At 52.5% G+C, this 23,188-nt stretch overlaps 2 protein-coding genes across 3 annotated transcripts; both read left to right on the top strand.

Annotated features, from left to right (window-relative positions):
* Positions 1-745: 745 nt before the first annotated feature.
* Positions 746-10,970, top strand: UNC119B (unc-119 lipid binding chaperone B). The gene is made up of 5 exons (XM_058158515.1): positions 746-1,015; positions 6,795-6,908; positions 7,400-7,508; positions 8,018-8,190; positions 8,620-10,970. The coding sequence occupies exons 1-5, from the start codon at positions 814-816 to the stop codon at positions 8,730-8,732; spliced, it is 711 nt and encodes a 236-aa protein (XP_058014498.1). The 5' UTR covers positions 746-813; the 3' UTR covers positions 8,733-10,970.
* A 2,435-nt stretch (positions 10,971-13,405) lies between these two features.
* Positions 13,406-20,456, top strand: ACADS (acyl-CoA dehydrogenase short chain). 2 transcript variants are annotated; one of them, XM_058158655.1, is made up of 11 exons: positions 13,406-13,531; positions 13,666-13,796; positions 14,899-15,048; positions 15,196-15,307; positions 16,594-16,745; positions 17,099-17,269; positions 17,360-17,497; positions 18,473-18,568; positions 19,505-19,561; positions 19,742-19,905; positions 19,957-20,456. In XM_058158655.1, the coding sequence occupies exons 1-10, from the start codon at positions 13,477-13,479 to the stop codon at positions 19,892-19,894; spliced, it is 1,215 nt and encodes a 404-aa protein (XP_058014638.1). In that variant the 5' UTR covers positions 13,406-13,476; the 3' UTR covers positions 19,895-19,905; positions 19,957-20,456. The 2 variants fall into 2 exon arrangements, with proteins under 2 accessions (XP_058014638.1, XP_058014637.1); XM_058158654.1 differs by having other exon boundaries at positions 19,742-20,456.
* The last annotated feature ends 2,732 nt before the right edge of the window (positions 20,457-23,188 follow it).

The raw sequence follows: 23,188 nt of genomic DNA, 5'->3' as shown, positions 1-23,188 counted from the left end.
TGGTTTAAAAAATGATTCCCTCCCTCTGGTGTGGTCCAGTCTCGACTTTGAAAGTTGTGTGGCCTTCAACTCCCAGAATTCTCCAGCCACCACGCAGGGGAGGGGGGGGGACCTGGGAGTCGGAGGTTCTTTTTCCAGAAGGCAACTGGCCTTTCCACCCCCACCCACCTTAAGGCGGTTCAGGTTTGCCTCAGTCGAGCCACGCTGCTCTAAAGCAGGGGTCTCCAACCATGGTCCCTTTAAGACTTGTGGACTTCAACTCCCAGAGTCCCTCAGCCAGCAAAGCTGGTCCCTTTAAGACTTGTGGACTTCAACTCCCAGAGTCCCTCAGCCAGCAAAGCTGGTCCCTTTAAGACTTGTGGACTTCAACTCCCAGAGCTTTGCTGGCTGAGGGACTCTGGAGTTGAAGTCCACAAGTCTTAAAAGGACCAAGGTTGGAGATCCCTGTTCTAGACTCCCAGGAGGGAGGGGCTGCTGGCTGAGGGACTCTGGGAGTTGAAGTCCACAAGTCTTAAAAGGACCAAGGTTGGAGACCCCTGCTCTAAAGAAACCACCGTCTCCCGAGGCAACGGGGTGGGAAAGGGCGGGAGGGACCACGCGGGCTCGGGGAGGCCGGGGGTATGGCGAGAGAAGGGGCGTGGCCGGAGGCAGCGAGGGGCGTGTCCACGTGCCCGCCCGCCTTCTGCCCGTTTCTAGGGGCGGCGCCCTCCCCTTGTTAGGCCGCGCGCCCCGCCCCTCGGCTGCCATGGCTACCGGCGGGGCCGAGGGAGAGGCGGCGGCCATCTTGGCGGCGGCGGCGGGGCCGGCCCGGCGATGAGCGGCTCGAAGCCCAGAGTGGCCGCGGCCGGGCCCGGCGGGGCGCTGAGTCGCCTGCGCCGGCAGAGGAGCTCCGGGGCTGCCAATGCCGCCGCGCCTCCGCGGGCCGCCCTGCCGCCTCCCAGGACTGAAGCGGAGCTGCTGGCGCTTGAGGCGGTGCGGCCCGAGCACGTCCTGGGACTCGGCCGCGTGACGGAGCGTGAGTAGCCGTTTCTGCGGCCTCCTCGGCGGGGAAGGAGGTCCCCGGGCAGCCCGGTCCTTTGGGGAGGGTGGGAGGGGCTGAGCCTCTGGGAAGCCCTCCCGCCCCCTTTCCCCGCCGGGCTCCGTTGGGGCGGCCGCCAGGCGTCGAGGCAGGGCGGGGGAAGGGCTGCTATGCACGGAGCCCCCGGCGCCTTTCGCGGGGTTGGGGGGGGGAGGCAGCCACAAGGCCCGATGGCAGGTTGGGGCTCTGGCGGCTTCTCTGATCTCCGGCCTGAACAAGCCCCTCCCCGCACCTCTCCCTCCCCTCTGCCTCCTGGGCTGTTTGGGCCCCACGTCCCTCCCCGGTTGCCCTCCTGACGCCCCAGATGCTCAGCACGTTTTGGAAAGAGAAAGCCCCCCCCCTTATCTCACCCTCAAGGGGGGGGTCTCCAACCGTGGCAGCTTGAAGGCTCGTGGACTTCCAAGTCCCAGAATTCCCCCCCCCCCCGCAGCCATGCTGGGGAAGCCTTTTTTTTTTTTTTTTGCATTTATATCCCGCCCTTCTCCGAAGACTCAGGGCGGCTTACACTATGTTAGCAATAGTCTTCATCCATTTGTATATTATATACAAAGTCAACTTATTGCCCCCAACAATCTGGGTCCTCATTTTACCTACCTTATAAAGGATGGAAGGCTGAGTCAACCTTGGGCCTGGTGGGACTAGAACCTGCAGTAATTGCAGGCAGCTGTGTTTTAATAACAGACTGTCTTAGCAGTCTGAGTCACCAGAGGCCCTTCAGTAAGTAGCTGTGGTTGGAGCCCCCTGCTCTAGCAACAGCCCAGATCAGGGGTCCCCAACCTTGGCAACTTTAAGCCTGGTGGACTTCAACTCCCAGAATTCCCCAGCCAGCTTTGTCCTCCAGGCTTAAAGTCCTCCAGGCTTAAAGTTGCCACGGTTGAAGACCCCTGGCCCAGATGGAAGGTCCCTCACCCTTCTGCTCCAGACCCACAGTGGCATCGTTTTAAGATGGATGTGGGCAGCATCGTTTGCTTGCTTGCCTGCCCTGCACGACCTGGCCAAGGCCAGCAGCAGCACCCGCACCTGTCAGGGCACCCACTGCACTAAGATTAGCAACAAAGATGCTGCCCTCCTTGGTCATCCGCTTCGGCTGGATCTTGCTCAACTTCAGTTCTGTTCCAGCAGCCCTTGGCCTCTTCGTGATGCAGGAGTCCACTGTTGTGTTAGCCAAAACTTCTCTGTTCCACAGGAGTGTCAAGGTCCCGACTGATGAACGGAACCAATTCAGCACTCCGAGAGGGACAGCTTTTGCAAACAATGGTTTTATTGACTACGCCATTTTGAAACACATGAAAGCAAAAACTCTTTCCTGTGGTTTTGGAATAATTAAAGAATAGATATTCCACTCCCCCCATGTCACAGATCACAGTGTCCAATGAGGTGTTCTGACATCTCCCTGGTAACGCCTTCCAGTCTCTGGCCGACACCTGTTGAGATGACCTTGGTTCCCAGGAGACAATCGGTTGTTATTGTCTGGTCCGTCATTCCAAGCTGCCTCCTCCCCCCATACAATGTGGCAAGATGAAAAACGAAAAGATGGGTACGGCAGCCCAGATCCATTTTGAAGTTGGCAGAGAGTAACTTCAGTGGCATCCCTTGCAGTTTTGGGTAGTATCTCTTCTTCCCCCCCACCCCCACCCCCACACACAGTTGCTTTGTGTTACACCAAAGCAATATATTTTGTTTCCTTTTGCTGTTCATTCCGATTCCTGGATCCATTTTGGCAACTCATAATGAGCCAAAAATGGTTCAGCTCTAAAGGGGGGAAGGGGCAAAACTTTCTTCAATCAATACACTGTTGAATTTGTTCCCATCAGATTCAGGGTAGATTAGCTTGCCACTAACCAGGGGGCCATATGTAGTTGTGTTAGCCAACACAGTGGCATCCAAGTCTGCCTTGCCAGTAGTTGTCATCTTCAAATATTTGGACTCCTTCTGCGCATCCAAAACACAGATTTTCAAATTCCACGAGAGAGAGGCGGTTTATGGTATGGCACAGGAATTGCACTGCACGGCACGGAATGCCACCTGCACCTGCATCTTGCTCTTTCAATCTGCTTCCTCAGAAAGACTCTTGTACTCAAGAGTCAGGTGCTACAACCTGTGGCATGAACCAAGATGGCTGAATGAGCATCATCCTACCGTTTATCACATCAGTGCACCGGAAGCGGCATCTTCATCACCCTTTTGACTTAAGGACTGCTTGATTCTGTACACAAACTTTGTGTAGCGTTCACAGAAACCGAAAAGGCGTCTCAACAAGATCATGGAAGACAGTGTGCCAAGACACAGCCTGGAGATGACTAACTTTCCAGGCTTTGAAGCAGAAGTGCGCAGTCTTGGCCACAGCACTTGTATCTTTTTTCTGGCACCTGTTGAAACCATAAATCTTTAAGAACTCATTGTCATAGGTCTGTGTTCCTTTCATCATTATGGCCTGTCTGGGATTCACACTATTTTTGATCTCGACGTTATTCACACGATTGAACATGAAAGGGTTGTTAATGAGCACTGCCAACCTTTGATGCTGCACATGCTTTATTGCTGGTAGATGTAAGTGTGCCCTCAACAAGCAGGTAGACAGCTGCGGGAAGACTCCCTGATTTTGTATGTACATCTGCATTGTCAACATTTGAGAGCCTACCACAAAGAAGAGGAAGGAGGTCAGTCTATTCTCCAAAGCACCTGAAGGTAGGACAAGAACAAATGGATGGAAACAAATGAAGGAGAGAAATTTCCTGACAGCAAGAACAATTATGGTAATCAGTGGAATGACTTGCCTCCAGAAGTAGTATCTTCCAATATTTGAGGGGCTGCCACAAAGAAGAGGGGGTCAACTTATTCTCCAAAGCACCTGAAGGCAGGACAAGAAGCAGTGAAATCGAGAGAAGCAATCTAGAACTAAGACATTTCCTGACAGAATAATTAATCGATGGAATGACTTGCCTTCAGAAGTTGCAGGTGCTCCATCACTGAAAGTTTTTAAGAAGAGAGTGGACAGCCACTTGTCTGAAATGGCACAGGGTCTCCTGCCTGAGCAGGGATTGGACTAGAAGACCTCCAAGGTGTCGTGTCCCACTCCTCCGCTGACGGCCGGGTCAGGGAAATCCGAATCAGGCTTGCCTCTGCAGCTCTGCCAAAGTCCTAGCAAAGTCCTCAGGGCAGGCAGGAGACCAGAAAGTGACTTCAGCAAGATATGTTTAGACTTTGCCTGACTCAGAGAATGCCAGAAAGCAGATCCTTTATATAGGCCATGGGGTGTGGCTCCATGACTCAGCACTTATCCAGGCCTGCCCCTCCCTTCCTTCTGTTGCCTCCGCCTATCCAGTCTTCTGAAGCGAGGGTCACTCCAGTCTGCAGCTGTTGGCAATTGACCTCCCTCAGGCTCACATGCTGTGGAGGAGGGGGAGGGGTCTAGTTGCTCCATTTGCCTGGGCATGGAGCCAGAGCTGGGGGCTGGAGATACTTCCTCCTCTTCAGCCTGTCTGGGCATGGAGCCAGGGCTGGGACCGGGAGGCATACTAGGACATTCCTCCGTGTTCGGAAGCAAATAAGAAGGCCCCGGCTGTGGTGAGATCGGACGAGTCACAACACAAGGTCCCTTCCAACTCTTTTATTCTGTTATTCCGTCTTGCCAGTGTTGAGGGCACCGAGGTTCTAACCAGCCTCACCTCAGCAATGTCTAACCATAATATCATCTTGCAAGGTGAGGTCACCAAAAAGGATCCTTGTTGAATTGCTAGGGAGACCACCATAGGATTGTGCCCAGAATGGAAATGTTATTAAATGGACCATTTGGCTAAGGAGCAATTTCTTGGGAAAATTTTAAATTCAGCTCCATGATGTGATTCTTTGTATCGGGTGTCACCAATCCAGCAGCTACAGAGCTGAGCTCAGCCACTCCAGCTGTTTTAAGTGCAAGAGAGACTTCACTGGCAGAACCTTTTCTGTTGGCTTTGGAAGCACCTTTGTGACCACTGCCACAACATACTTCCACTGTGATTGTCGTGGCCCTTTTGAGTAGCCTCCAAGCTGAGACTTGAGAGACCTTCAGCTTTTTAGTTTTCTGGAGGGCCGTGATGGGCTGGCTCTTCTCTCAGCATTGGGCTAGGATGGGGGTTCAGCTGGGAGGTTGTGTGGTCGGATGCCATTTTATTTCATTTATTTGACTTTTATGCCTAACATTGCCTGAGAGAGGTGGCCATACAAGCCCTGTAAGTGAATAAATACACAATTGGAGAAGAAAGAACAGATATTCATTGGATGCTTCCTAAGCAGTAGCTGCTGTTGAGGAAAGATCCAAGGATTACGTCAGTTGACAAAAATCACAGGGGCATCAATTGTTGAGTGAGTTGTCCCTGACGTTACGATCTTTCTTTGCCATGGCCATTAAGTGAATCACATGACTATGTCGTGTCCCACTCCTCCGCTGACGGCCGGGTCAGGGAAATCCGAATCAGGCTTGCCTCTGCAGCTCTGCCCAAAGTCCTAGCAAAGTTCTCAGGGCAGGCAGGAGGCCAGAAAGTGACTTCAGCAAGATAAGTTCGACTTTGCCTGACTCAGAGACTGCCAGAAAGCAGATCCTTTATATAGGCCATGGGGTGTGGCTCCATGACTCAGCACTCATTAAGGCCTGCCCCTCCCTTCCTTCTGTTGCCTCCGCCTATCCAGTCTTCTGATGCGAGGGTCACTCCAATCAGCTGTTGTTGGAAGTAAACTTTCCTCAGGCTCACATGCTGTGGAGGAGGGGGAGGGGTCTAGCTGCTCCGTTTGCCTGGGCATGGAGTCAGGGCTGGGGCCGGGAGGTGCTCCTTCTTCTGCAGTTTGTCTGGGCATGGAGCCAGGACTGGGGCCGGGAGGCATACATTCCTCTGTGTTCGGGAGCAGATAAGAAGGCCCCGGCTGCTCTGAGGGCGGGCAAGACACAACAGACTATGACCATGGAGACACTTCAACAGCCCTAAGGGCAAGGACCAGTTGCAACTCATTTTTTTCAGATCTATTGCAACTTCAAATGGTCATTAAACGGAGGAGCCAAAATCTAAATAGTAGATAGCAGATTCAGTTGGTGTGTAGGGCTGGTGACTTTACAAAGTCAAAAGGGTATAAAAGTGTTTGCCCGGACTTTTACGTAATGAGTTTGGCTTACATGTCCCCCGTTTACCATTTCCCTCTTTTTTCTTCCATCGCAAGACTACTAAAAAGAAAGTCAGATAAAGTAGATTATGATCAATAATTCTTTGTACTTAAAATTAGGTCTTTTTTGTCCTGATGTGAGCTAGATGTGAGCTACATAAATTCCTTAGATTTATGTAAACTGCTTGTGTTATTTCCCTCTTGACCATTTGTAAATGTTCTTTCACATTTCTCCTGTCTTGGCTAAATAATTTGGTGCCATTAGCAAACTTGATAAATATGTTGCTCAGTTCTAAATCCAAAGGTTTTTTTGGGGGTAGAATCCCTGCTGTGGTGCTTGCATATGTCTGTGTTTTGCATCCTTCCACTGATTCTTCTCCTTTAACCGGGCGCCTCTCTTGGCCACAGAATTGGTTAGGCCTCTTGGGAGAGACTTCCTGGTATTGTCTGTTGCGGCTGGAAAGTCGCTTCCTTGCCCTGAATGCAAAGGCCCTTTCAGTGGGCTGGGCCAGGCAGCCTCTCTGTTGCCGCCCAGATCTTCATGGTTGCATTTCAGCATCACTTCTGCTTTCCTCTCTTCCAGATTACCTTTGCCGACCCGAAGACAACATCTACAATATCGACTTCACCAAGTTTAAAATCCGGGACCTGGAGACTGGGACGGTGCTGTTTGAAATTGCCAAACCTTCAACTTTAGGTAAGTTACTTTAAAGTAATGTGGTCCGTTCCAAATCGCAAGACCCAACTAATGGTTAAAAATTCCAAGAAGGATGTTTTGTTTACAAGTTTAATTAGATGGTGGTTTCACAATCCCTAAATCTGTGCTTCCTCTTATTCTGTCATCACTCTTGGGACGATCTGTTTCCTTGAGACTTTTCTATCTAAATATGGGTCCCGTCCGTTATTCTAGGTGCCCACAATGGCATCTGTCCCAACACTTCACCCACCTAAGCCAAATCACTTTTAGCTTTGTTAGCTTGGTCCAGCAAGGCTGCCTCGGTTGCTCATTCCTGTTCCTGACCTTGATTTTGGCCATATTGCAGAGGTAGCCCCGGAAGGCCGGGACCCGGAAGGGCAGGCGGCAGCTGCGGGGGCTTCCTGCAGTGGCCCCACTTCCAGAAGGGCAGGCCAGTGAGAAGCCCCACATAGCCGACCTGCTGAATTTTCTATAACCGTTAATTCCTGCAGAGCAAGAGGACTACGAGTGTGACCTTGGGGAGGTGGACAGCAGCGCCGGACGCTTTGTTCGCTATCAGTTCACTCCGGCCTTCCTGCGCCTACGGACGGTTGGGGCAACGTGAGTCTGGGCAGAAGCTCGGGATGGGTGAGACCGTGGGCTGCTGTGGTTGCTTTGCTCAGCACCAGCCACAAAATCACAATCGGGCGTGGTGAAAAGCAAGTTCAACACTTCTAAATGAACATTTAAAAGAAAAAGAAATTTTCAAAATCCAAGTCTTGAATTTTGCAGTTTGTACAAATCAAAAGAAAACTACATGTTGCTTAGGCAGGTCTGTTGTGTTTATTCTTGTTTCTTATTATTCTTTTTGTTCATTTGAATTCAGAGTTGAATCCCTGGTCCTTGGTTATCCCCTTCCTAGGTCAGCCTTTCTTTACAACCAGGGGAGAAAGACTGGTGGTGATGCAGGCAGGATCCTGTCAAGGGACAGCTGGGCCCTTCAAGGGTGCTCAGGCTGCCTCAGCGGCTTCAGGGCCGTCTCTAGGGCAGGACTCCAGAGTTGCCACGTGAGAGGAGACCAGCTTGATTCTCCAGCTGTGGGTTTATCACACCCTTTTCTCTCCCTGCAGGGTAGAGTTCACCGTGGGAGACAAGCCCGTATCCAACTTCCGTATGATCGAGAGGCATTACTTCAGAGACCGTCTTCTGAAGAACTTTGACTTCGATTTTGGCTTCTGCATCCCCTGCAGCAGAAACACCTGTGAGCACATATACGAGTTTCCTCAGCTGTCAGAGGACCTCAGTAAGTACCTCTTGGGCCTGGTCGGGTGAACAGTCCACAGATGGGAGGCTTTGAACCAGATGAGTCCCAGGGCCCAAGCAGGGGCAGGTGGCTGTCTTCAGCCGTCCGTAACAGACTCCCTGTCAGCACCGGATTCCTTGGCAGCAGTCAGAAAATTCTGCCCTTTGGATGATTCGTCCATAGTAATCGGCTTTGGTGCCGTTATTGACCCCGTCACTGTCAATGTTTTGAGGGAGACAGAAGATAAAGGGTCTTACTTTAATTTCTCTGAAACGCACAAATTCTCTCTCGGCTTCTTGCTTCCCAGAGTGTTTCAGGCTGCTTTGTGGAGTAGACGCTACCTGCACTGCAGGGTCGGCACCGGTGGCCTTCTCTGCAGGCTGTTTCTGGGCTATGGCTGACCCTCCTCCCTCTCTTTTGCCCCTGCAGTACGCTTGATGGTCGAGAACCCCTATGAGACTCGCTCAGACAGTTTCTACTTTGTGGATAACAAGCTGATCATGCACAACAAGGCCGATTACGCCTACAATGGCGGGCAGTAGCCATTCCAGCATCGCCTGTGGACATTGCGTGGGCCAGAGGCAGCCTCGTCCTGCCCCTCCTTCCCGCGAGGCTCGAGAAGCAGCATGCCAAGTGGGAGGGGGTCTCTTCTGGGACAGTAAAGGAATTCTCTGGGCCGTTGATTCCTTGCTTCATCATGGTTTCCATTGGCATCCTGGTTTGGTGAACAGCTGGGCGGCGGCCCCTCCAATGGACCAAGCTTGGCTAGAATCCCCTTCCTAACACATCCCGCAGCTGAGAGAGCTGAGCAGGTGCTGGGCAGTTGCTCCTCCTCCTCCTCCTGCCTCGTGGCCTGCACCTGAGCTGATGTTCCTGTTTCTCTGCCTTTGGGGTCGGAGGGGGCTCCTGGGGGAGGGCAGAACTTTCTTTGATTCTGGGCCTCTTCGACCCACAGCAACCCCTAAAGGTCTGGCCTGTATGAGAAAGGTGAGTTGTGCTCTCCAGGTGACTCCCTGGCTTCTCCTACCTAGCAGTTCTCACCAGGGAAATGGGGGGCCATCCTAGTCTTTCTCCTCCCCTTCTCCCCCCTCACTATGACCTTGCTTCTGGCTGAGAAACGGCTGCAGGTGAGAATTGACTCCGCCATCTGGCTGGCCTCTCAGGCAAGCCACTAGAGGGGCTGCTTTGGCAGAAGGGCCGGAGCCCCTCTGGAGGGATGTGGGGCACCCCACGGCAGTCACTCTCCAAAGGGAGGGGGCTCTAAGGGGCAACGGAGGTCCTAAAAGAGCAATGCTTAAACTTCTTAGTTGGGGGGATGTTTAACTGCCCCCAACAAAAGAGCTTCAGGTGCAGGACTCCGTTCCGGTTTCTTTAAGGGGCAGGTTCTCGTGGTTGTCTGGGAAAGGGCTGGTGGTGAGAATGGTGGTCGATGCTCCCCGGCTCTCTCTGGCAAAGTGCCTTCCTCCAAGGGCTTTCTTTTCCTGATCCCTCGTGGTTGAATCCAGGTGCCTTTGGAACTACCCTCTGCTGCACGGAGTCCCCAGGCGGCTCCTCTGACCTGGAAGCCTCGGGAGGGCTGACCCCAAAGCAGGGGCCGTTTGCAATAACCGACCCTCCCTGCAACTTTTCCTCTGTGCCTTCCTTGCCACCAACTGCCCAGCAATAGGTGGGAAATGGGGTGCATGTGTGGAAACAATGGGGTGCTTCACTGGGCAAGGGAATTGCCAGAAGCCCCAAGTGCAGCCCCTGGGGCCCTGGACAAGAATGGCCATTGTGCCCTCAGCCATTCCCTCCTTGAGCTGCTCTGCAAGGGCCGGGTTTCTGCCACTCCCCTGGGCAGGCAGGGGTCAGTTTGGGGGGTGGGGTGTTTCTGCCATGCTGACCAAGGGGGCATGCAAGAAGCAGAGCTGCCCTTCCAAAGCAGGATGTGATTAGAAATCCAGGCCTCTCTTTTGGCCAGAGCACTGCAGGGGGACTAGTGACCTGGGTAAGTGGGTGGCTTCTAAACCTGTCCTGTGGCTGGAAAAGGGGCATGAAATGGAGATGGTTTCGTTTCCTCCATCCAGCTCATGAGAAAAGCAAAAGGGGGGCTCCCCTTTAGACTCAACCCCCCACTCCGCCCTTGAAAGTGAAGGCTGCTCTGGGGAGACCTGCTCTCAGCAATCGGCAGCAGCCTTGGCCACTGGTAGTCATCAGGTCTGGAACCTGCCCCACCCAAGTACTGCTCAGGGACAGCAGCTTGGCCATGACTGCTGTGGGGGCGGGGGGAGGGGTGTCAAACACACATCTCTGGCTGTCTCCAGTTATGTGACCTGATCTGGACGCTCACACTACGGATGTTTTGGAATTCTGTAGGCCATGATCTTGAGAGATGGGTCTTTAGAGCAACAGTGCAATGAATTTTCCAAGGGCGGGAGAAGATTGGGCACTGTAGCCAAAATCACACACACCAATCTTGTGGCTTTGAATTGGCCAACGGCGCTTCGTAGGAGTTTGTCCATGAAAGGGGCTCTCCCTCCCCACAGAATCTTGGTATGGCAAGTGTGAAATGCACAGGAGACGGTTCCTAGTTTTTCTGCCGAGATATTTTTCCATAGAGAATGGCAGAAGTTCCAAAAGTCCCCCCCCCTTCCCTGCCCCCAAGTGATTTCCATAATAGTATCTGCTCCATCATGCTATCATTTTTATATCTCCTTGATCTGCAGTAATCTAGCCGACTTGTTTGTATAAAGTGTTATTTTGTCTGAAGCAATAGTAATTAAAAAAAAACCTACATTCCACTCTGGTGTTGTGTCATAACGTGAGCGTGAATCCTGTAAATTCAGATTGTGAATTTATTTTAAAAGGGAGCCTAAGAGCATCAGAAGAACGCTGGAGGATGTCAGCATCCCACATCGATTGGGAGCGGAGCCTTTTTCAGTAGTGGTTAATAATGCTCCTGTAAGTAGACAATTATAATGTACTCAGCACAGGTTTGTTAAAAAGAGATCATTTCAGTCTTTGACAAAGTGACTAAATTAGTAGACCAGTGAAATGCTGTATGCATAGTAGACTTCAGCAAGGCATTTGACAAAGTAGACCACAATGTATTTTTTGGTAAGCTAGAAAAATGTGGGCTAGACAGCATCACCCCCAGATGGATTTGTAACTGGCTGACAAAAACCCTATTCAACAAGTCATCCTTAATGGTTCTACATCTACATGGAAGGAAGTAAGCAGTGAGGTGCCACAAGATTCCGTCTTAGGCCCACTACTCTTCAATATCTTCATTCATGACTTGGATGAGGGAATAGCACAGGAACTCATTAAATTTGTAAATGATAAGTATCCTGGCAGGAATAGTCAACAGCCTAGAAGCCAAGCTCAGGATCCAAAAAGACCCTGACAGACTTGAACAAGAGGCTCTATCCAATAAAATAAATTTAATGTGGAGAAAAGCAAGATTTTTGTATCTGGGCAAGAAAAACCAAAGGTATACTGCAGATTAGGCAAAACCTGGCTACAAAACTAACAGAGGGATCTTGAGAATCCCAGTGGACGATCACTTAAACATGAGCCAGCAGTGTGTGGCGGCAGCCAAAAAAGCCAATGCAACCCTAGGCAGCATTAAGAGAGGGATAGAATCAAGACAATGTGACGTATTAGTACCACTTTATAAAGCCTTAGTAAGACCACACTCGGAAATCTGTCCAGGTTTGGTCACCATAATATAAAAGATGCTGAGACACTGTAAAGAGTGAAGAAGAGAGCAACGAAGATGATTTGGAGGCTAAAACATGGAGGGTTGCAGGAATCGGGTAAGTCTAGTCTAGAGAAAAGAAGAACTAGGGGTGACATGATAGCATCTTCCAATATTTGAGGGGCTGCCACAAAGAAGAAGGGGGCAACTTATTCTCCAAAGTACCTGAAGGCAAACAAGAAGCAATAAATGGAATCAAGGAGAGAAGCAACGTAGAACTAAGAAATTTCCTAACAGGACAAATAACCAGTGGAACGACTTGCCACTGGAAGTTGGGTGTGCTCCATCACTGGAGGTTTTTAAGAAGAGAACTGGACAGCCATTTGTCTTGAGATAGTACAGGGTCTCCTGCTTGAGCAGGGGGCTGGACTAGAAGATCTCCAAGGTCCCTTCCAACTCTCTTCTGACTGATTGATAAAAACTTATGAAATCGTTGGCGAGTAGTAAAATTGGATTTCTCTGCAGGCTGACGGATTGGATTTGCTGGCCTCTGTGGTCACTTTCAACTCTGTTAAATTTATACTTACTGACAAAGAAATAAAGAAATCTCAGTAAATACAAATGCAACACAAAATAGTTTGTTGCGAAAGCGGCTGCCTGCGAAGGGTCCTGGACTGGGGCCGAAAGGCGAGAGGGAAGCAGTCCGCTCCGTCCCGTATCTGGGAAGACCAGGTTGCCCTGATTGAAAAAGCACTTTTTCAACTCTGTGATTATTGCAGAAGAGGGGAAAGGAGAGAAGCAGGAGGTGGAGTATATATTCTCGCGGCCTTCATGCACAGCCGGAAGTCTCGCTCCACCTCATCCAGAAGTGCAGAAGGTGAATTAGGTCCATGGCAAGAATTGCAGGGCCTCCCCCACCCCCGGTTGGTCTCATTGATTTCTCGGGACGATTTGGGAATGTAGAAGTCGCGTCCTCGATTTCTGACCAAACCTTTGGTGTATGATTTAATTCGGGTGCAGCAAACGGTCCAGTTCCAGGGTAACCGATTCTGACCCCCGTGTCACATTCAGGCCTAGAAGCTTCATGGAAGGGAGAAGCCGCCAAGTGAAGGGAGAGAAGAAACCGGCTGGTGAAGCTGAGGGAGGGAGGGAGGCTTTCAGCAGGTTCTGATCAGTTCTGGAGAACCGGTAGCAAACTTTTGAGTAGTTTGCAGAACCGGTAGATACCACCTTTGATTGGCCCCGCCCCCACCTGTTCTCTGCCTCCGGAGTCCCAGCTGATTGGGAGGAAACGGGGATTTTAAAGTATCCTTCCCCCTGCCACGCCCACCAAGCCACGCCCTCAGAACCGGTAGTAATGCTTTTTTGAAAAAAACCCCCTGCCCGGCCTCCCGCAAGCAAATCCTCCCCGACAGAAGGAGGGTCGTTGGGCGGAGGCCGCGAGACCGAGGCGGGGGGGGGGAGCCCAGCCCCCCCCTCCCCTCCCCTCCCGCGGGACTCCCCCCCCACGCGGGGGCGGGGCGAGGGAGAGGCCCCGCCCAGGCGGCTCCTCGGCGCCCACGTGACCCCCGCCAAGCCCCGCCCTCCGGTGGGCGTGGAGGGAGGCGATGGCGGCGCTGGTGGCCTCGGCGGGGCGTCGGAGCGTCCTTGGTGGCCGCGGAGGTCGGCGGGGCTTCGGGGAGGGACCCTCCGGCTGCTCCGGCCCAGGGGCGGCCGGCCTGCCTGCCTGGCGGGGGGGGGGCGTGGGGGGGGGCGGGCGGGGGTCGGCTGAGCCGCTTCTCTTCCTCCTCCTGCAGCGCGGCTGCTCCACGCGGGGCTGCCCGAGACGCACCGGATGCTGCGGGAGACCTGCCGGGACTTCGCCGCCAAGGAGTTGGCCCCCATCGCCGCCCGCCTCGACCGCGACCACCGCTTCCCCGCCGAGCAGGTCCGAGCCAGCCCCGCGGGGATGGGGGATGGGGGGGGGCGGCTGGAGCAACGCCCGCGCGGGGCGGGGGGGGGGCTTTCCAAGGGGCTCCTGGCGGATTCTGGCCCTGCCGAAGGTTCCTCACCCCCGCAGGACTGGCCGGGGCCGCCTCTGAGTCGCTGCCAGAGAAAGTCCTCGCTTTATGTCCATTCGTTTAGCGACCACAGTTGCAACGGCACTGGAAACAGGGCGTGATGGCTCAGAGGCTGGGGGGGGGTGTGTGTGGGTGTCTCAGGGTGTCTCGTGATCCCCTTCGGAGCCTGGAGCTTCTCAGCCATAACCAGTCGTGGCTGCCCCAAAAGGTGCTTTCTCCATCTTGCTTTTCCTAGCGAAGGCCCCATCCGGGTGCCCTTTGGAGACCTCCTGACCAGCAAAGTTCATGGGAAACCAGGTTCACTTAACCGTGTTACTCACTTGACAATTGCAGGGATGAACGACTGTGGCAAGAAAGGTGGTAACACGGGGCAAAACTCACTTAGCAATGGACATGGCGGTCGTAAGTCGAGGGCTACCCGTATTCCAGGTTTATTTCCTCCCTTCCATTTTGCAACGCAGGTGGGGCATCTTGGCCCCTCCAGCACGGGATTCCCACCTGGGCTGAGCGGCTCTGCCTCCCCTCCTGGCATTGCCAATCCTTTATCCACGAGATGCAGGCCCTTCATTTCCAAAGGGAGATTCTTTGCAGGAGAATTAAACTCTCCAGCCACCGTTTCCTGTTTTCTGTCCCTTAAAGCTACAGCAGGTGTTTCGCCTCAACCTCTTTTGCGCTGCTTTGTGTTTGCCTGGTGTGTCCTTGTTCTGAACTATGCCTTTTTGAGAAGCAACGAAGGGCATACATCAGGGTTGAGCAACTACGTCCCTTTTACAGCCTGTAGACCAACTCCCAGCATGGCTGGCTCAGGAATTCTGGGAGTTGAAGTCCACAGGTAGTAACGTTCTCGCTTGAGAGTAGATCCTGGATTGGTGCCATCGGCAACTGCCACTAACTTGATTTAAAGTTAAATTGCTTTGCTGGGTTTTCACCGTCAAGTCCCTTTCGTGACCTCATTCCTCCCATTTCTAGATTAAGAAAATGGGGGCGCTTGGCCTTCTAGCGATGGCTGTGCCCGAAAAATACAAAGGAGCCGGCTTGGATTGTTTGGCCTACAGCATCGCCGTGGAGGAGATCAGCCGTGGTTGCGCCTCCACCGGTGTCATCATGAGCGTCAACAATGTAGGTCCAGCCGGTGGCCCCTTCACCGACACCCCACCCCGACCCCATTGGCAACTGCCCTGCCTGGAGGGACCACGCCTGCTCCCCAGATGCTCAGAGGCAGGGTATCCCCAAAGGAGATTTACAGGGATCCTTTTGTTTCTTGAGTCGCTGTATCTAGGGCCGGTTTTGAAGTTTGGATCTGAAGAGCAGAAACAGCAGTGGATCCCTCCTTTCACCAGCGGGGAGAAAGTGGGGTGCTTTGCCCTAAGCGAACCAGGTAACTTGTGTGCTTGGGAGTTGCCCCCTTGGAGCCCTTTTGTTTTAGATCAGGGGTGTCAAACTCGATTTCATTGAGGGCTACATCAGGGTTGTGTTCGACCTTGGAGGGCCAGGGGGGGGGGTGGCTGGCCATGGTGGGTGTGACATGGGACTCGTGGGGGAGGGGGCACCTGTGGTGGCCAAGTGCTAAGGCAGGACTTCCCTGGAGAGGAACGGAGGCTGCAAAGAGTCCCTGGACGTTGCTTCGCAGATGGGGCTGGGCCTCCCCCACCCCAAAGTCTTGCCTGAGTCTTTGCAATTAGAAACTTTCAGAAAGCACAGCAGCAGCTTTCTCACCTGGGCATCCTTTGTGCCCTGACATGACTCTAAACTACCCCTCAGTGGCTCCGCTTTGCTCGACTGGGCAGAAGCTTCTAGAAAAATTATAGATGGCAATGAAGAGAGCCAGAACTGGAAGCTCCCTGCCAGGTGTTACTTCCGCTTTGCATAATTTCTTCCCAAGAGCTGCATGTTTTTTACCATTTAGCCACGTCCTGCCTTTACATAGTTGCTTAACAGAGAGGAAGGGGCTCCCGGGGGAGGCTGTGCCCCACAAGCCCCCCTGCAGCCCTCTGTGGCTGCCTGCCAAAGCGACTGCTGAGCAAGGTGGAAGTGCCACAGGGCCCAGCGGAGGGTCAGTGCCTGAGAAATGCAGTGTGGCAGCTCTTCTGGTTCTGCTTGGTGCCTCACAGGCATCCTGCCATCAAAGACTGATGTGGGGTAGAGGATGGAAGGGCAATAAAGCTGTGTGTGAACAGGAAATCGGGAGTGGGGTGGGAGTGACAGTTGATAAAACCCAGATCCAGTTTGTAACAGCTTCCCAAGGCCAGGCGCCCTGAGAAAATAGGTGGATTGCCCCAAAACATCTCAGCGTTCTCGAAACACTTTGATGAGCTCTGGTTGGCTGGGAATGAACTATTCGGGAGGGGGATGGATGGGCTGTGGGCGAACCTTTTTGTATCTTTTGAGTATGGAAACGTCAGAGCTAGCCTGACTTTACTGCAGCCAACACTTTAGTAAAAGAACCCTTTGCTTTAACCAAATGGGAGTTGAGGGTCTTTCTTTCCTAAGGGATCAGATTGGGGCAGGTCTGACACAGGGTGCAGCCAGCCAGGCAGGCACTGCTTGCTAGAAAAGAGCAAAAGGCAGCATTCCTCCTCCCCCCCACCCCCCCCCACCCCCATGTACATGACCCGGCAGCAGCCACAGCGTCTCTTGGCTGCAGACAGTCTTTTTCATGCCAAGGAAACGGCAGCGATGCTGGTGCTGCATCCACGGTCGCTCGGCTGGTTGGGGACGAGTGGGTGTTGAATGGCACCAAGGCCTGGATCACCAACGCCTGGGAGGCCTCGGCCACCGTGGTCTTCGCCACCACAGACAGAGCCCTGAAGCACAAGGTAGGCTTCAGCCTCGGCTGGGGAAGCAGCTGGTCTCTGTTTACGGAGAAAGGACCCCGAGAAACATCTCCAGAGGGACGAGGAATCTGGCTGAGAAAATAAAGAGGAGGCCACAGTGGTCACCAGGCGTCCAAAGGAAGCCATGAAGGTGGTGGGAGGAATCGGAGGTCTTGATCTTTGGGACAACCTCCCCAGTGATGGCTGCTGCTGGACAAAGGGCATGGGGAGGGGGCGCTGGGTTCAGAAGCAGAGCAGGTGACTGCGTCCTCCCCAAGTCCTGCTGGGCAGCGAAAAGCCAGCCATGGCTTTGTGGCTGCTGGGTAGCCCCTGGGAAAGGCTGCTGTCTGTTGCAGGGCATCAGCGCCTTCCTTGTGCCCATGCCGTGCCCGGGCCTGTCGCTGGGGAAGAAGGAGGACAAACTTGGCATCAGGGCTTCCTCCACCGCCAACCTCATTTTTGAAGACTGCCGCATTCCCAAGGAGAACCTGCTGGGCACGCAGGGCATGGGCTTCAAGATCGCCATGGTGAGTGGAGCAGGGGAGGGTGGTGGACCCCCCCCTCTCCCAGCTCCACCCCAAGACCCCTCTCCCATCGCCCCCTTGTCTTCTCCTCAGCAAACCTTGGACTCCGGCCGGATTGGAATCGCTTGCCAGGCCTTGGGAATTGCCCAGGCGGCTCTGGATTGTGCCGTGGATTACGCTGAGAAGAGGCTGGCCTTTGGCCACCCCATCACCAAGCTGCAGGCCATTCAGGTGGGTGTGCCCTCTCTCTTCGTGCTGCCCAGCTCTCCTCCTCCAAGGCCCTCTCTTTTGGAGGCACAGGAGATGCTCATCGGGTCTGAGGCCCAAATGACAAAATATAGCTCCCCCCACCCGCCCATTTTGGGGCTCCAGCCCACGTCCCCCTGGATGGTGGGGCTGAAGAATGCAGAATAAGAGTAGGAAGGGACCTTGGAGGTCTTCTAGTCCAACCCCCTGCTCAAACAGGAGACCCTGTAGTCCTCCATCTACAACTACCGTTGAGCCCAAAATGTCTGATGCTAAGCGAGACAGCTGTTGAGTGAGTTTTGTCTCCACAGTTGTTAAGTGAATCACTGCACATTAAGTTAGTAACACGGCCGTTAAGTGACTGGCTTCCCCATTGCTTGTCAGAAGATTGCAAAAGGGGATCACATGACAGCCAGACACCTCGGGGGGGGGCTGCAACCGTCTTAAATACGAGTCAGTTGCCAAGTGTCTGAATTTTGATCATGTGACCAAGAGGATGCTGCGATGGTCGTAAGTGTGAAAACTGATCACAAGTCACTGTTTTCAGTGCTGTTATGACTTTAAATAAACCCCCAAACAAAAGGTTGTAAGTTAAGGACGATCTCTAATGGGGGAGGCAACTATGGCCGCTTTACCACCTGTGGACTTCAATTCCCAGAATTCTTGGACCAGCCAGAAATTCTGGGTGTTGAAGTCATAAAACGGCCATAGTGGCCCACCTCTGCCCTATACCGTTCGCATGTGACCTCCCACCACCCACCCGTCCCTTCATGGAAAATCCCCTGCCTCATCCAGGGGCCTTGCAAGGCCCGCTTGGCTCTCCTTCGTGGCGTCTGCAGCACTGAGGCACCATCTTCCCTTCAGCTAAGTGAGGGGGGGTCTCCTAACCAGAAATGCTGGATTAGAGTCCTGTGGCTTAGGGGTAACACCTCCCCCCCCCTCGGGGTGTTCTGTGTCTAGTTTAAGCTGGCTGACATGGCGCTGGCGCTGGAGGGGGCTCGTCTGCTGACCTGGAGAGCAGCTGCCTTAAGTGACAATGGAAAGCCTTACACAAAGGTAATCTCCATCTTTACCAACTGGAGCATCTTCTGAACGGCCTAGAAAATGGCCCACGAGCGCCTACAGTCTTTTGAAAGGGCATACTTATTAGCTTCTTTAACAGGAGTGTGGCAACTTTAACATGGCAACTTGTGGACTTCAATTCCCAGAATTCCTTGGCCATCTTTGCTGAGACAGACCTCCGGAATTAAAAGTTCATTTCCAAAACATAGCATCCCATGAGAATGCCACCATTTTACAAGGTTATGAAAATGAATAAGTGGGATCTCAAGAATTTCTTAATAGCAATAGCCGTTAAGACTTGTATACGGCTTCACAGCCCTCTCTAAGTGGTTTACAGAGTCAGCCTCTTGCTCCCAACAATCTGGCTCCTCATTTTACCAGTGTCGGAAGGTTGGAAGGCTGAGTCAACCTTGAGTCTGGTGAGATTTGAACTGCCAAATTGCAGGCAGTTCAGAAATAGCCTGCAGTACTGCACTCTAACCACTGGGCCACCGAGGCTCATTAATAATTGTCAATTGGGTGGCGGCACCTGTATGATCCTGCACTCAGTCCTGAAGCTGCTGCTTGGTGTAAAGGCCCCCAGGCCCTACCAAGCAAGATCTTGCTAGGATTCGCAGGCCCTGCAAGAAAGCCAAGCCATAAGCAGCAGATTCCCCTTGGCCAGGGATATTTTCTGAGCTTGGCTTGTTGAAAATTTGTAAAATGCCTGTCTTGACTCCGCTGGCATGTCACACACACCCCCACCCATTTACCTTTGCCCGAAAAAAAGAGGAAGTGGCATGACTTTTGGAAGCCTCAGAAGCCCCGCGAGAGCAAGGGCTTCCAGAGGGTCCAGAGGCCTGGCATATTACTGGTGAAACACGTCATACAGGTATCCTGAGCCTCCTAGGGAGGGCTGTGCCAGGTAGCTTCTCCGTTTTTTCTCCCTAGGAGGCAGCCATGGCCAAGCTGTCGGCATCCGAGGCAGCGACTTTCATCTCCCACCAGGTAAGTTCCAGAAGCTCTGATTCTTCAGGAAAGGTTGAATGGCCAACCAGCAGCAGCAGGCGAGTTGCGTTTCTGTCTTGTAAGGACAGGAGATCCTGGCAAAACCTGGGGATTAAATGGCCAGGAGACTGGCCCAGTTTGCGGAGAGCTGCCTCCATTCCACCCGTGCTTTTCTTCCAGGCGATCCAGATCCTGGGCGGCATGGGCTACGTGACAGAGATGCCGGCCGAGCGCCACTACCGAGATGCCCGCATCACAGAGATCTATGAGGGAACCAGCGAAATCCAGAGGTTGGTGATTGCGGGGCAGCTGCTAAAGGCCTATCGAGGCTGAAGGGGAGGACCGCTACGGAGGCCTCTGAAGAGGAGGGGCCACCCCTTAGGTTAGGGGCTGGCTTAAGTGGAGGGCATCTGCCCCTTGGCTTGCTACGGAAGAGACTGGCTGGGCCTCCAACTCCTTTGATGGAGGTTGAGAAGAGGCACCTGGAACAACCAGGGGAAGGAGGACCTGGGAAATGGGTGCACGAGTGCCTCCTCCTATCCTACACTTGCCAAAGTCCTCTAGTCTCTTGCCAAGATCTACTCTTTCATGGACCACATGGATTCCCATGGAGCCAGATCTGCGCAGGTGCAGTTTCTCTTTGCCTTCAGTGACAGCTGCAAGAAAGCAGGTTGTTGGGAAACAGATCAGAGAGACATTAACCAGGAATTGGGAAGCAACCCAAATCAACTGAAATGAACCTTGAAAAGTTGCTGGTGTTGGTGGCAGAGCGCGAACTGTAGCCATAAAAGTCCCAAGTGCCTTGCTTGTGTCCCAAAGCCAAGTTTCCTCCGTCTCACATGGAGGTGCCCTCCTTGATGCAATCAGAAGAGACTATTAAATTTGAGCACTGACAGCTTGTTGTATCTTTTGGTTTAATTGCCGTCCTTTTTCAAACCCAGCCTCCTGCTTGCAAGAACCCTGAAGTGGAAGAGGGTCCCTTGAAGTTTCCCAGAGAAAAGGGATGGGGCCTTGCTGGGCCTTGGCTCCCCCCTCAAAGGGGTTTCCCTGCCAGGTATTTTTGTCTGAGCGTTTAACTGAAATTTAACTGGCCCAAACTCACCCAGCCGGCTTTCATGCCTAAGGCGGGACGAGAATTCACAAGCTCCTAGTTTCCAGCTTGGAGCTCATTTCTTTTGTTAATTTTAATTTGCTTTCCCCACCATGTTCTGGAAGTTGAAGTCAACAGGTTAGTTGCCAAGGTTGAGAAACCTGCTTTACCTCCTCTCATTGCCAGTTAGCACAGGACATTCCTAGGCTGATGATTTGGGCAGCTTCAGTTTGCCTTCTCCAGGGTTGGATTCAGACAAGATGAATTTGAGGAACATTGACAAGTCAGATATCATAGCCTGATTAATATTGATCAGTCCATATTACTCCCCAAAGGAGAAAGAGGGCTCTGAAGAACATCGGCTCAGCATCTGGCATTCCGAGTTAAGTTGCTGAGAGACCAGTTGAGGTGAAGAAAGCTGCCTTGGGTGAGGTTACCTGGGATGAGCCTGCAATTGTTGGTCTGGCTGGGGAATTCTGGGAGTTGAAGTCCCCCAGGCTTAAAGTTGCCAAGGTTGGAGACCCCTGCTCTAGGAGAGCAACTCTTTTGGGCTGGATCCCTGCCTTTTCTGATCAGTGGAACTGCTCTCCTTGTTCAATTAAGACATCACTCAGTCTGATTTGGAGAATTAGCAGCCAGTCTGTAATGCTTCATTTGTAGTGAAAGTTCTTGAGTAGATTGTGTGGGTCTGTAACTCTGGAGGAAATAATTTTCAGTAGGTTTGTGAAACAGTATCCATGCTTTTTGATGACCTGTGTCACTCGAGTTTTTAGCAGCCTTTGATTAAATCACAGCCTCAGTGTGGGCTGTCTCCTGCATTTGGGAATAGATGGAACATTTTTGATTCAGCTTGTTCTTCTGCTAAGCTGAATCCAGCAAATGGTAGTGGGAGAAGTGGAACCCTTCAGTTGTGGATGGCTTTAATGTTTGACTCCTTCTCTACAACATCCGTATGAAGCGTGGCAGGTTATTTCTTGACACAGTATCAATAGGCCAATATTCAGCTGGTTACACTGGCATCAAGTCACAAAGCAGAAGTCGGAATCTAGTAAGATGGAATTGCTTGGGATCCCAAGACTATCCAAGTCCAGGGAGATTCCATCCTTGACTCTGGAAGGGCTTGCACATGTTGGGAACTGGTGAACCAGAATCACCAGATGGACTCGTGGCTTCTGTCCAAAGGAGAGGTGGCAACGGCAGCCAAGGGGGCTCTTGCACAACTGCACCTCGTTTCTGTGCCAGGAGATTTGCGGCTCTGTTGTCATGCCTTGCTTCTCCCTTGGTCGGATTACTGATGTCGTGTCCCACTCCTCCGCTGACGGCCGGGTCAGGGAAATCCGAATCAGGCTTGCCTCTGCAGCTCTGCCCAAAGTCCTAGCAAAGTCCTCAGAGCAGGCAGGAGACCAGTAAGTGACTTCAGCAAGATAAGTTCGACTTTTGCCTGACTCAGAGACTGCCAGAAAGCAGATCCTTTATATAGGCCATGGGGTGTGGCTCCATGACTCAGCACTCATTAAGGCCTGCCCCTCCCTTCCTTCTGTTGCCTCCGCCTATCCAATCTTCTGATGCGAGGGTCACTCCAATCAGCTGTTGTTGGGAGTAAACCCTCCTCAGGCTCACCTGCTGTGGGGGAGGGGTCTAGCTGCTCCGTTTGCCTGGGCATGGAGTCAGGGCTGGGGCCGGGAGATGCTCCTTCTTCTGCAGTTTGTGGGGGCATGGAGCCAGGACTTGGGCCGGGAGGCATACATTCCTCAGTGTTCGGGAGCAGGTAAGAAGGCCCCGGCTGCTCTGAGGGCGGGCAAGACACAACAACTGAAATGCACTCTATATGGGGCTGCCCTGGAAGGCCACCCAGAAGCTAAAGGTGATTCTGAATGCAAATGGCTATAGCTGTGCATGTCGTACAGTGCTTCCTCCGTGCAATAAGATTAACTTTTGATAGCGATATAAGCTACATCTTTCTTGGAAAGGGCTGCCACTGAAGCAGCATTTGACTCACATCATAACTGTTTAAAACATAATAAAGATATTGCAGGTACAATTGGTCTTTTAAGATGGAGATAAAAAGGAAGTTCAAGCTGCACCATTCTGGGATGAATAACTAGGGAAGTAGCACAAGCGTGTGATCTACTTTTCGCCCCAACGCAGGTGATGGGGATCCTATCCAATCCAGGAAGCTTAATGTTGGGCTGTTTGAGGATCTCCATCTGTCTTGCCGTATCTGTGTCTGCCCTTCCACCCTGAGAACATCACACTACAGCTAGAGGTAGCCCTTAACTTGTCACTCGTCACTTAACAATGATTCACAGTTACGATGAAACTCAGAAAAACGGCTTGCTTTGAAGTTACAACTCTTACATCAATTTTGCGGTCATGATCACAACTTGGGTGCTCGCATTACAATGTTTGCAGCATCTTTGCAGTCCGTTTGTGACCTTCCCAGCTACCTTCTGACAAGCAGCCAATCGGGGAAGCTGGATTCGCTAAGCAATCGTGTGATTCACTTAATGACCATGGTGATTGACTGAACTGGTAAA

The sequence above is a fragment of the Ahaetulla prasina genome, chromosome 15, assembly GCF_028640845.1.
Source record: "Ahaetulla prasina isolate Xishuangbanna chromosome 15, ASM2864084v1, whole genome shotgun sequence".
In the NCBI taxonomy this organism is placed as follows: Eukaryota; Metazoa; Chordata; class Lepidosauria; order Squamata; family Colubridae; genus Ahaetulla; species Ahaetulla prasina.
The sequence above is the reverse complement of the archived record's forward strand: the minus strand, read 5'-3'. Positions and strand labels throughout refer to the sequence as shown.

What these genes read in the sequence shown, in the direction of transcription:
- UNC119B (XM_058158515.1), top strand. Translation starts at nt 814, where the DNA reads ATGAGCGGCTCGAAGCCCAGAGTGGCCGCGGCCGGGCCCGGCGGGGCG. An exon ending in TGCCAAACCTTCAACTTTAG is followed by an intron (nt 6,909 to 7,399) that starts GTAAGTTACTTT and finishes TAATTCCTGCAG; the next exon opens with AGCAAGAGGACTACGAGTGT. An exon ending in CTACGGACGGTTGGGGCAAC is followed by an intron (nt 7,509 to 8,017) that starts GTGAGTCTGGGC and finishes CTCTCCCTGCAG; the next exon opens with GGTAGAGTTCACCGTGGGAG.
- ACADS (XM_058158655.1), top strand. Translation starts at nt 13,477, where the DNA reads ATGGCGGCGCTGGTGGCCTCGGCGGGGCGTCGGAGCGTCCTTGGTGGC. An exon ending in ACCGCTTCCCCGCCGAGCAG is followed by an intron (nt 13,797 to 14,898) that starts GTCCGAGCCAGC and finishes TCCCATTTCTAG; the next exon opens with ATTAAGAAAATGGGGGCGCT. An exon ending in CGACTTTCATCTCCCACCAG is followed by an intron (nt 19,562 to 19,741) that starts GTAAGTTCCAGA and finishes CTTTTCTTCCAG; the next exon opens with GCGATCCAGATCCTGGGCGG.